This window comes from Taudactylus pleione, unplaced genomic scaffold, assembly GCF_031769625.1.
Source record: "Taudactylus pleione unplaced genomic scaffold, aTauple2 ptg001603l, whole genome shotgun sequence".
NCBI classification, from domain to species: domain Eukaryota; kingdom Metazoa; phylum Chordata; class Amphibia; order Anura; family Myobatrachidae; genus Taudactylus; species Taudactylus pleione.
In genome coordinates this window covers 43547-57513 of record NW_028286000.1, presented here as the reverse complement: position 1 = coordinate 57513, position 13967 = coordinate 43547, and the positions used below count along the sequence as shown (strand labels likewise).

General features: G+C 47.0%; 1 protein-coding gene across 1 annotated transcript in view; it reads left to right on the top strand.

Annotated features, from left to right (window-relative positions):
* Positions 1-1553: 1553 nt before the first annotated feature.
* The window catches only part of LDLRAD2 (low density lipoprotein receptor class A domain containing 2), a 42059-nt gene continuing 29645 nt past the window's right edge, over positions 1554-13967 (top strand). The window contains exon 1 of the mRNA XM_088464164.1: positions 1554-1768. Coding sequence (XP_088320290.1) covers positions 1675-1768 — 94 coding nt within the window. The 5' untranslated portion in view covers positions 1554-1674. The remainder of the gene's footprint in view (positions 1769-13967) is intronic.

Genomic DNA, 13967 nt, shown 5'->3' with positions numbered 1-13967 from the left:
CACAATAGGCCCTTCATAAATTTCAGCTCCAGGCCCATGTGGACATTAATCTGGCACTGGGTGCAGGAGAGAGATCTTTAGATGGTGTAAACTACTGTAAGCCTACGGGGGCTCCAGGTGCAGGAGAGAGATCTTTAGATCTCTCCCCGGCAGCCCCCGGCCTGCTTCGGAGGCTGACATTATGCACATTCTGTGAAAGATTTCTGCTAAATGCCGGGGATATAACTTGCGGGGACAACGGCTACCACAACCGCTGTCCCTGCAAGTTCCTCTTTGTACATAGTGGGCATACGGCGAGATGGATAGATAATAATCACGGCTGGTCCGCGATTATTGTAAATAGGCCCCTTAGTAAGGTGTGTTTGTGCCCACTGTAAAAAAAAACTTCCTATTACCATGCTTGTGTACTGTTACTGAGTTTCTCATGGTTTGGAGCTGCTTTTCCCCTATTATGTTATGTCTACCACTGGACGCTGGGAGCTTATTAGTTTGATGGGAAAATTAACATTCAGGTTTTACTTCTCTTGGGAAATTGTTCTGTTTTTTTTATAAAATGACATTTGATATGACTGGTGTAGAATGAATGAAATAATGAATACAGCAATATGTTTCGTAGCTTACACTGTACTGTGCCTGGCACCTGGCAGCGTAATCTGTAAATAATATTTTTGCTATATGTTCTGCGCCCCTCAGATCTCTCTCAGAACTGTGAGTCTCGGAGACCGCCTCGTGTCCGGACAATAACATAAAAGCATTTGCTTTATCCAGACTTACGGCTTTAAACTAAAATAATGTTCTGGTAAGGAACGTTTCTACGGGGGAATTCATGGCCTGATTCAGAGCCACTCGCTAGATGCGATGGCTCGCACGATGTGTATGTAAATTGCGTAGGCAGTACAATCACACAGCAATGCATTAGCGCGCCCAGTATTTCTTAGAGAGCGATCACATACTGTATGCAGAAAGCCACCTGCCTGTTTTAAGACACCCACTTGTGCACGTCATGCCCAGGAAGTGTATGCAACCATCGGTACATCGGATGCTATCGCAACGCTTGAGGTTGACCATACCCTGCCACAAGCACTGCGAGCACTTCAGTGTAAAAACCAGCCAGGTGACGTGTACTATGATGCTGTCTTATAATTATTATACCTCTATAACGCCGTTGAGATGCTCAGTCATATTAGGCCCGCATGATAGTGCCGACATTGCCAGTATTCCCTCTCATCTCTATGGGGTACAAGGGGAAACTCGCAATGCTGACAGGATGCAGCGCGCCATTCTGGAACGGCACATCGAGTCGATATCGCGTCAATAGTACCCTTCTATATAGTAATAAAATGGATAAGTGTAATACCTCGGTCCACTGTGGTCATGTTTAAAAGCTCCCATAGTTGTCATAGATACCAAGAGACACAAATGCAGAGCACAAAGGACCTCTAGGCTGTGATAAAAACTCAGCTCAAGGGCTCATTGTGGTGCAAAGTGAAAACAAATCCTAATAAAACAAGTGTCCCTGGCTGGTGCTTCCTGCAGCTCGCTGACGAGTAACATCCAAGTTTACTTACTGGAAGAAGAGGGCATGAGCCCGGCCTGGTGCACAGCTGTTACCCTCTCACTCCCAAGGTGCCACCGCTGAGGACTACGCAGGGACACTCAGAGAGGAATGTCACCATGCTGCTCTGCAAGGCAACCGGTTTACAACCACTGTCACAACTATTTGTTCTCACGGCTTTAATGATGCAGGCAGCCGACCCCCTAGAAACAGGTAGGTAACTGGGAGCTGGGCAAGAGGGGTTTAAGTGAGGTTTGGTGTTTGTGGACACAGTATGGCCGTGTGTTTACTCTTTGTGTCATCCATGGACATGTCAGTATGTGCGCACCCTTCCAACTATACATCCAAAGCATGGAGAAAGGGGGCGACTTCAGTTCACATTGTTTGGATGAGAGTTTGTGAGTGTCCTGTAGTTTACGACGGAGATCCTGGTGGTGTAGGTGACACAATGGGGCTGCTTCAGGGCCGGACGCAATGGCGATGTTCACGTATTTCAGCGATTTGTTGCAACTGCATGTGCGTACATTTCTAAGGACTGGCACAGCGCATGCATACGCACAAAGGCTGTATCGATCGGGGCAGAAGGTATCAGAGATGTACTATAGAAGTGATGGGCATTCCTAGGTACATTTCCAGACGCTCAGGAGAAGGCACAGGAGGCCATAGCCAGACGCAGAAACTGCATCCGCCATAGAGCTGGTGCGAGTATCGATGGGGCGACCGATGGCTGCGTATAAGGACGCCCCAATCGGTATCACTATGTGCACAGACGCTAACAGTGGGCGCCTCAGTTCTTCCACATTCGGCTGCAGGGGATGGAGTTTGTAGCAACATAAAGTCACAGCCGGCCTACCGCCAATAGTCGCTGCTGCGTCAATGTGTCTTGTACGCTTAACGTTAGGGGGTCAATCCAATTAGGTGCGAATTGCGAGAAGCGAGTTTGTTTCAGGAAACTTGATGACTTCCCACGAATGCGCGCTCCCGAGAATTCTCCAATCCAATTTTAAAAAATGCCTATTCGCGGTACTCGCAGCGAGGGTTTGCGCATTGTCTGCCAAATGCAATGTGAGAGAAGTGCATGAAAAAGTGGGGAGACCATCCTGGAACCCCTAAAAATAATAATTTTGTTAGCAGGACCGTATAGGTGGCTGTTTGTGGGCATAGGGGAAGGTACTGCAGGTTTTTAAATGGTGTAAAATGGCTGATTTGTGTATTTGTTTGTTTTTTAAATGCAACAATTATAAAAAGCAACTTTTTTCGTGTTATCTCAAACTAATAAAAAAATGCAAAAAAAAAAACATTTTAGTTTTTTACCCCCGAAAAATTACATGTAATTATTGGACTAATTAAATTAATTAGAAACTTCCAATTGCCTAATTAGTCATTAGGGGGGTGTCCAACGAGTTCAGCACGGTGTCCCGACATTTTAACCTTAAAATAAAGATCTTCCTCTCCCAAATGTGAATTCACTCTGACTGGCTCAGTACGAGTTGCTAATTATTTCACTGTGCGAGTTCAAAGAGAAAACCGCAACTCGCACCTAATGGATTGTCCTGTCTCACCCAGTCCTGCCATTCTCCCTTACACGTCACAGCTGGTTACTTTGCTGTCTTCCGTAATTAATGGTTTCTTCATTTGTACATATAAATAGTGACGGGATGTTTTACTATTATTTATCAAACTATTGTAGTAAATTAAGTTGTTTTTTTTTTTCTGACGACAGAGATTTCTACATGTCGCTACTTTGGTTTAATAATTTGTATCTTTTCATCACATAAACCTGTCCTGCTACATAACATATCATTGCTGTACACGGCACACGCAGAGACCATGAGCTGCACATATAATATCATTGCTGTACACCACATGATGACATTACTGCACACGCAGAGACCATGAGCTGCACATAACATATCATTGCTGTACACAGCACACGCAGAGACCATGAGCTGCACATAACATATCATTGCTGTACACGGCACACGCAGAGACCATGAACTGCACATAACATATCATTGCTGTACACGGCATGCTGACATCACTGTACACGCAGAGACCATGAGCTGCACATAACATATCATTGCTGTACACGGCATGCTGACATCACTGCACACGCAGAGACCATGAGCTGCACATAACATATAATTGCTATACACGGCATGCTGACATCACTGCACACGCAGAGACCATGAGCTGCACATAACATATAATTGCTGTACACGGCATGCTGACATCACTGTACACGCAGAGACAATGAGCTGCACATAACATATAATTGCTGTACACGGCATGCTGACATCACTGTACACGCAGAGACCATGAGCTGCACATAACATATAATTGCTGTACACGGCATTCTGACATCACTGTACACGCAGAGACCATGAGCTGCACATAAAATATCATTGCTGTACACGGCATGCTGACATCACTGTACACGCAGAGACCATGAGCTGCACATAACATATAATTGCTGTACACGGCATGCTGACATCACTGTACACGCAGAGACCATGAGCTGCACATAACATATAATTGCTGTACACGGCATTCTGACATCACTGTACACGCAGAGACCATGAGCTGCACATAAAATATCATTGCTGTACACGGCATGCTGACATCACTGTACACGCAGAGACAATGAGCTGCACATAACATATCATTGCTGTACATGGCATGCTGACATCACTGTACACGCAGAGACCATGAGCTGCATATAACATATCATTGCTGTACACGGCATGCTGACATCACTGCACACGCAGAGACCATGAGCTGCACATAACATATCATTGCTGTACACGGCATGCTGACATCACTGCACACGCAGAGACCATGAGCTGCACATAACATATAATTGCTGTACATGGCATGCTGACATCACTGCACACGCAGAGACCATGAGCTGCACATAACATGGCATGCTGACATCACTGCACACGCAGAGACCATGAGCTGCACATAACATATCATTGCTGTACACGGCACACGCAGAGACCATGATCTGCACATAACATATCATTGCTGTACACGGCACACGCAGAGACCATGATCTGCACATAACATATCATTGCTGTACACGGCACACGCAGAGACCATGAGCTGCACATAACATATCATTGCTGTACACGGCACACGCAGAGACCATGAGCTGCACATAAGATATCATTGCTGTACACGGCACACGCAGAGACCATGAGCTGCACATAAGATATCATTGCTGTACACGGCACACGCAGAGACCATGAGCTGCACATAAGATATCATTGCTGTACACGGCACACGCAGAGACCATGAGCTGCACATAAGATATCATTGCTGTACACGGCACACGCAGAGACCATGAGCTGCACATAACATATCATTGCTGTACACGGCACACGCAGAGACCATGAGCTGCACATAACATATCATTGCTGTACACGGCACACGCAGAGACCATGAGCTGCACATAACATATCATTGCTGTACACGGCACACGCAGAGACCATGAGCTGCACATAACATATCATTGCTGTACACGGCACACGCAGAGACCATGAGCTGCACATAACATATCATTGCTGTACACGGCACACGCAGAGACCATGAGCTGCACATAACATATCATTGCTGTACACGGCACACGCAGAGACCATGAGCTGCACATAACATATCATTGCTGTACACGGCACACGCAGAGACCATGAGCTGAACATAACATATCATTGCTGTACACGGCACACGCAGAGACCATGAGCTGCACATAACATAGCACTGCACATAGACATGCAGATAAGTGGGCACAATGCATGGGGCACGTGTCTCAGTTTATGGCTTATATACAGTTCCCCTGGCAGCCTGAGATAGGGTTTATGTGCGGGAGGAGAGGTCAGATAAACACCTCTGTCCACATCAGCCCCACGTGTCAGGCCTGTTCCTTTGTGTTTTATCTCACACATCAAAGCACGTAATTTTCCTTTCCCGTATCTGCTGCGCCATACGCTGCTATAGAGTGCGTAATTTCTGCTACACACGTGTTGTGCTTTATTTTCCCCTAATATACTTCATATATAAAATCTGTGGATTTCCCTGCTGTGCTTATCTATCTGCACACAGACTGAGTTACTATGGCCCCGCTGTGTGTGTGCCCTGATATATTACAGGACGTACAGGTGTGTCCTGCTCTCCTGGCATATTTGCCCTTATCAGTGTTTATAGTCAGAGGCGGAGAGGTAAGAGAGCTTTATGCCGATAGTAATTAGTTACAGGGCCTGATTCAGAGATGGACGCAGTAGCACAGCCGCTATGTATTTCTACACAGCGACTGTGATAAAATATACTAATGCCTTGTGTATATAGATGCCTCTTGTCGGCTTCTCTGATCCCCTGCTGCGTCTGGAGATGCAGCATCGGATCATCTGCGTGACCCTCAGGTTACTCAGGGTGACCGGGGAATACACACTGCTGAAGCCAGGGAAGCTGCGTCCAAAGGCGCAGCCACTGGCTTCAGCAAACCCAGAAAAATTGCCGTCATGCTGCGGTCTAGGGGGCACTGCGACACAGATCGGCACATGCGCTGATCGATAACCATTGTAGATCTATGTTAACCATCAAGTTTGCATACATCTCTCGCTGGAACCTGTGCATGCACACATGTGGTGGTGGGGCCACGTTGGTGCACAACACCGGCTACTATGGACTACATCGGCTGCAGCACCTAGAAGCAGGGTAGGGCTGCCTGATAGGCAGAGGAGTGTCTTCCTACTGGAAGCTTTCTCTCTGCTAACTGCAGCCTGAACTAGCAGTCCCTGGGGGTAAAAAAAACATCTCCCCCTGGGACTGCCTGTCCTGTGTGTGACTGGCAGGTAGCGCAAAGTGTAGCCAGTGGAATCACGGACAGCAACTGGCTCACGGAGGTGGCAGATTTTACTGAGGGGGGAGGGAGGGAGGGGCTGCTGCCCCTAGGTAAAAATCTGAGATATAAGCGGGGAGACTTTTCTCCATGTCACCAACCAGCCTGGCGCAACATGGTGATTAAAGTAGGTGCACTGGGTGATTTGAGGCACCTAGCTACAGGCCAGTTGTGCCAGCTTCTGCTTTATGCGAGTGGTGAGACACCTCAATGTACATTCTGTATAAGGTTGTAGAAAGATGGCCTGGCTGGGGATCTGGTCCTGTACCTGGTCCTGTACCTGCACTGTGATTAAAGCACTTGGCCATTAGACCTTATACTATGGCAGCATCATAGTTCCCAATGTCATCTGGTCTGGCGACTGAGCCAAGGAGCTCATCTTTGCTGAAAGAGTGAACCTGGCCACTAATCCACTGAGACAAAGGAGCTCATTCAGACCCGCTCGCAAGATGCGGTCGCTCGCTGTCCAAAATGGGCCGGATATTTAAATTAAGCGCTCGCACTACGTGGCGTAAGGACCCCCACTATGTCTTAGTGAGCTACGGCACTGAGCGCTCGATAGTGTATAAAGACGCCCCCTTTCCACTCGCAACACACGTCATCTCTGGGAATTGTAGGATTAATTGGTTACATCGAGAGCCATCGGAGCTGCTCGCAGCCCTTGAGGTTGCCTTTCCCGGCCGCAAGCACTGCGATCAGTGCTGGCTGAAACACATGCAGGTGACGTGTACAATTACGCTACTTAGCTAATTATGCACGCCCTTTAAACAGCATTTTGGCGGCCTGACACGCCTGCATCCGCAGCACCACTCCCCTGTTTACAAGCACCTTACCCCTGTTACCACCCACAAACGGCACTATCTGTCACTCATAGTAGCCGGCAGTCTGTGTGCTATGAGCGCACGATTCCCCATCGCTAAGACAGGCTTGTGCACGCACACTGCAAATTACATGCATGCGCACTGAGCAACAACCACCTGGCAGCGAGCGATCGCGCCTTAGAGACCAGGTCTGAATCAGGTCCAATGTCCATTTTAGCAGAAGAGAAGACTGTCCTCATTGTCCTCAGCACGAATGGTGCAATACTGAAGGGTGTAAATGGAAAGTCTGCTGATGTGGGTCCCCAGCTCTGATAGAGGAGACCTTGGTTACAAGTCTACTGTGCCCTGGGCAAGTGAAGGGACTTCTTATTGTAATCAAGCAGCCGGCTGCAACATTCCAGACTAAAATGTCTGATTGTGGGACTGGTGCCAGGGACTCCACCTTGGTTGTCCTTAAAGCTCCTGGCTACTAGTCCACCAGATCAGCTTCTCTGCAAGAAGTTCATTTCTATGTCATCCACCAGCCTGATGCCTCATCCAAAGATATGAAAGTGTAGTGCCTATAGGGATTTGTACCTGTGTGGAAATTGATTAGTAGACCACTGACCGAGCTTATGATTTGGCAGCTGGAGAATTTTCTCAGTCTCACCCACTATCCTGGTGCAACAATCACTAAACATGAGGCTGACTGGTGATTCATATCTGTATATAGAGAACCGGCCTCGGTGCATCACTGGTGTGGAGACTTTTCTCAGCATTGCCCATAGGCCCCGGGGAGGGAGGGTTAGGATTAGGGTGCGGGGAGGGGGGTGTTCTGACCAGCGGCATCCTGACAGCCGGGATGTCACACCCAACCCATCGGCTACATCCTGATCACTTTCCCACTCCCCACACAGCTTATTTTTTCCCTGTACTTTGTTCCTACAAAAAAGTCATTTTATTGAAATATTTGATTAAATAATTTATATTAACCCTTCAAAATAACATACCAGTTAATTATTAACAAAATTCAAATATTAAAATAATTTTTATTCAAAACTCACACCCCTTAGGGGTGCTGAGAACTGACAGGTGATAAAGTGAAAAATAGGTCGACCAATATTTTTTATCACGCCTAATTTCCAACAATTGAATAGCCCTGGCCATGTTACAGATATGCTGAAATTTAGGCGTGATAAACTACAATTATCACAACTAAAAGCTGTTCAATTGAATAGCGACTACATTTTATCACACCTAAACACGTTTATCACGAGGAAAAACACAGTGATAAAACAATTGAATTCCCCCCTCAGTCTGCTGGCAGCTCCTTTTATATGTCTCTCTGTCCCTGTCCTACTTTTCCTGACAGGAACCCAACCACTCCCAGCCATATCACTCCGCCACCCTCCTCTCCTGTGCATGTGCATCCCACACACTGGGCACATCCTCACCACAGGGAAAAAAGCACCACATAAACTTATATGTAAATATATATATATATATATATATATATATAATGAACTACAATAATCCATTATAAATACATGACATACACATACATTTTACCTCATGAACTGTGACTATAGTACTTATTTAGGCGTGATAAACCACAATTATCACAACCAAAAAATGTTCAATTGAATAGCGACTACATTTTATCACACCTAAACACATTTATCACAGAAATAACAGAGTGATAAAATATATATATATATATAATCTATCATGAACTACAATACTCCATTATAAACACGACACGCACATACATTTTACCTCATGAACTGTGACTATAGTACTTATATATTGACCTCATATATGTACTTATTAATATAGTATGTTATTTAACCCTTAACCAGGGTTGCACACACATGCGCATTTTGTCATACACACATAGTAATGGCGTGCGCATTTTGTCATACACACATAGTAATGTCGTGTGCGCATTTTGTCATACACAATTAGTAATGGCGTGCCCATTCTGTCATACACACATAGTAATGGCGTGCACATTCGGTCATACACACATAGTAATGGCATGCGCATTTTGTCATACACACATAGTACTGGTGTGCGCATTCTGTCATACACATGTAACCCCCCTTTTTACAACTAAAGGGTCACCAGGTTACTAACTCCCATTTCACTAGTCTAATGTACCCACCTATATCCTCCCAATAAGTGGTGTAACTCCTTTTTAAATCAGTGCCTCCACCCAAGTATAATACCCCTTTTACACCTAAATTCCGAGTTGGAACAAAGTTCCTATCCGGATCAGACCCGGAATTTTACCGGCGCCGACTTGGGATATTCCCGAGTCAGCGCCGCTCACACCGCAGTCGGGTCTGCATAGACCCGGCTTTTGTGGAGTAAAAGTGGTCATGACGTCATCTCCAAGCGCCACTGAAGCCGGACCAATCGGCCGGCAAGCAGCGCACTCCAGATCATCGTGACCCGGAGTGCGCTGTTCTCATAGCAGGGTTTCACGGGCTACGCCCGTGTTAAACCCTGCTAGTTGCCTGGGTTGGATTGCCGGGTCACTCGACCCGGCGATCCAACTCTCTCCCCTTTTACACCAGGGAGCTGCCCGGGTTAACCCTTCAAAAACCCGGGTTTTAGCTCCGGTGTAAAAGGGGTATAAGTAAGTAGTATGGGCCTACTTAGGAAAACCCTAATTTAAGTGTTGAATTATAGGTGTGTCATGTAACGTGGGTTCACACAAGGAATATACATTTTACCAGAATAATTATGTACTTCATCCCTCCACTACTCCTAGAGGAAAGTGACCCACAAGATACAGTTTGAAAAATACTTATACTTTAGTAAGATGGTTGTAAATTAATGTTAACACAAATTCTACTTTATCACTCCAAGCATTGTACATATGATGTTTATATGTTAACCAAACAAATTAGGCATATCATTTAAAAACATATATACGGTCCGTTAACTTAAATAAACGTAAACTCACGTCATGCACTAGTACACCAGCAAAGTCCCCTGTTTAATTAGAGAGTCCAAACATCAGACAAAAGTGATGCATTTGCAATTTGTAGAATGTTCCTTATGCTCTCACAGTATTTTGGGAGCATCCTTCAATTTATACTGCTTTTCCACCAAAGTCCAGGGTCAGACACTGTTTACACAGCACCATAAGGTCATAAAAAGTGGGAGGTGACTGCTCCACAACCACCAATCAGCTCATTTAAGGCATGACCCAGGTCAGATAACCCGGGTTGCGCTATTTACACTGCACCATTACCCAGGTTTATCCTGGGTCTGACCCTGGTAGCTACCTGGGTTGGATTTCCGGGTCACTAGATCAGGGTTATTTTTAAGATGGCGTTGCCTAAAGAAGCCTATGGGCTTCTTTCAGCAGAAATCCCCGGAAGGATCCCTCCTTTTCCTGAAATGTGCTGGCCGACTGTCAGAAACCTGAAAGTCGTAACTTCGCATGGGACAGCTATTAACGTCAAAGCTGTCCCGTACATAAGTACATAAGTAATCAAGCATACGTCGTTAACAAATGCTGGTATGCATGCGATAAGGGGAGGGATGCACATGATATATCCCACCTACAGTGACTACATGTGATACATCCCGCCACTTAACGGGAACGTACCGGCATTAATAACGCCTGTATGTACCTAGAAATGCAAATAGAATCGCAAAGGACAGCTCTCTGTCCTTTGCGATAGAGAGACTTTTGGGTTTATGACGCTGGAGTCCTTCTGCGGGGGGTGCTGGTAGGGATCTGATTGGATCTCTCCCGGATGCAAATGTAAAAAGAAGCCCATAGGGGCTTATGTATCAAAGCTTGATATGTGATTAAATTGTGAAATTATATCACCAACCAATGAGCTTCTAACTGACATTTTGCAGGCTGTGTTTAAGAAATGATAGTTAGGAGCAGATTGGTTGGTGATATAATTTCACAATTTTATCACACATCAAGCTTTGATACATATGCCCCATAGTCTTCTGGCATTACCCACCAGGTCCAAGGATACATTTCTGAGCTAGGTACAAATGGAAATGTGGTCTAAACAATATTTTGACTGTATTTTTGCCCTTAGTACAGTACATCCCACCCATATAGAAATTGCAATTATCAATGTGACTAACAAACTAAAAACAAAATAAACAAAAAAAACCTGTAAAGGGGAGGAGTCAGGATACATCATTAAGTCGCCCCCCCTAAAAGAAAAGTCTAGATTCGCCCCTGCACCGATCCATCTCCTCTACCTTCACTGAATCGGTCAGGGTAAGCTGTAATACTCTCCTCGCTGACAGACGTCTGTGGAGCGGTGCAGCTGTACTACTCACTGCAGCCAGGGCCGGTGCCAGGCTGTGCTGCGCCCAGCGCCGTCCTGTGTTGCCGCCCCTTCCCTCCTCTGCTCCCTCCCCCTGAGTTTATTTATCTGCAGTAGCGCCGGGAGGGAGGGTGGGCGTTTCGTGTGCCCTCCAGAAACAGTAGCGCTCCGGGTGACGGACCGGCTTGCCCGTGCCTGGAGCCGCTACTGACTGCAGCTCTTATGCTCACCACCTCCCTCCCTGAATGGCTTGGGATCTCTGTTGTCTGTGCGCTGATCTGTTCCCCGACTGTGTACTACTGATTACCTGCCTAAATTATTAGGGGTGACTGTGTGCGCTGGCCTGTCTGACAGTGGCTCAGCCTCTATCTTGCAGCAGACACCGATAATGTCTGACTCCCACCACCGCTGCTGGCCACTACTGCTGCAGACACAGCTCCCTGGCTGCTGACAGCTGATCAGGAGCCGCCCGCTCACTGAACGCCACACTCTCCAGTCCCTTGCTCCCGGACAACCGCAGACGACTCCTCCACCCCATCGCCAATGAGAGCCGGACCTGGCCAACAAGCCCACAAGCTCCCCCTCTGGCTCCACCCTCTGCACCCGGCAGCCTCCATTGGACGCAAGGGGGTGGGCACTGAAGGGAGGGATCAGCAGACTAACTCTCAGGGGGCGATTCAATTGTTTATGTTTTGGCCGTGATATTTCACTGCCCTGTCTCTTAGCCATCTTCACGGCCAGCCAGCCTGCTGGTTAGGTCGTAATTCAATTGTTTAGGATGTGGGCGCGTAAAACAGGTGGTCGGCGATGAGCTTTTCTGCACGCCCACTTGTCTTGCGCACCCAGACCCAGCATCCCTAACCAGCGACGAAGACCCAGCAGTTACGAAGTAGCAACCCCGCTGTCACGGACCTCCGGCCGATCTCTCCAGATACGCCAATCTGAGAATCGCCGCCCGTGACTTATACCAGTTATCTCAGCACTTGTGGTTTTAACTCCGGTAACTGCCACCAGCAAAAGACCATTTTAACGCTAAAACGTAAGGCAAGCTTCTGCTCTCACCTGTACACACAACTTATCAATATTTAAATATGGGTAACATGCCAAACATGGGCGTTTGGGGTCATAAAAACACAGTTCCAGAACTAGAATTAGTTTAGTTTAATTCAAGAAATATCTTCAAAGCTTATGTACAAAAATTACAAAGGATATAAGGATGTTACAAAAAGTCACAAACACAGTTAATTCGCAATTTCAAGTAAACCAAAGAAAATAATAAAATGGGAGAAAACAGACCATTCAGATCACGACGGATAGAACAATCTTTGGGAATGAGGCGTTTCCCTGTGACGACGTCCGGTGCCCTGTGTCTTGTAGACAACCTCAAGCAGAGAATCACCCACTCTTACCAGTGAGCCTGTATTTTATCCATGTGTGCCCAGCTCCTTCCCCCTCACCCCCCCCTGGGGGGTGTTAACCCTTCTCAGCCCAGAGTGTATTGTCCCTCTAGCTGGACTATGGGGTTTCTCTATCATTTGGGCAGGGGTTCTTAATTACCTTTCAGACCTTCCTAAGGGTTGAGAAGTGGGCTTAGGTCAACAAACGTGCACACAGAGTAAGTGAGTAAACATACACCTCTGTAGCCTGACTGTCTGTGAGTATAACCAACAATTCTTTGATCTCTGACCATACACAGAACACAGATCTCTTACAGACTGGTTATCAAGGATCTAACCAGCTGTCAGGTAATTTCCCTGGACATCCTTCTTATGGGCTATATACAAGTTGACATAATTATGGCTGGCAGGGAAACAATCTTCCTATAACCTCTGGTTAAACCTTTCTGTCCATCTTCAAAGGTTTGTCATTTCCTTTACACAAAACAGTACATATACATTTACAAGGGAAAGTTACGGATTCTGCTGACGCAATCATGTGCAATTATGACCATGCGGACGCAAAATCCGCTTTTTCTCTACACCCGCCCCCTCTCGACACTCACCGCACACCCTGGGCCTGCACAGCAGCAGCACGGCGATTGCCCAGGGGGATCGCAGGCAGGGGACCCTCTCCACCTCCTTCTCCATGCCATGCCTGTATGTGCCTCCTCTCCCCGGCTCACAGGAGCTGCTGCCGTAAGGTAACACAAGGCGGCTCACGCTGCTCGGAGGGAGAATGGTAGGGGGTGGTGGCTGGATGCGCCGCAGCAGAACCCGAGCCGACTGGAAGCGGCCAGGCCAGACAGTACTCAGAGGTCACCGGAGAGCCTGGTACTGGTGGCGGCGAATCCCTGCCAGGACCATGTGCCACATCCTGACCTGCCACACCAACTGTGCACAGCCCGTGAATGTGCGAGGATCCACGGGAGACCCTTCCCCTCCAAGCCCCGTGCAACAGCCAGG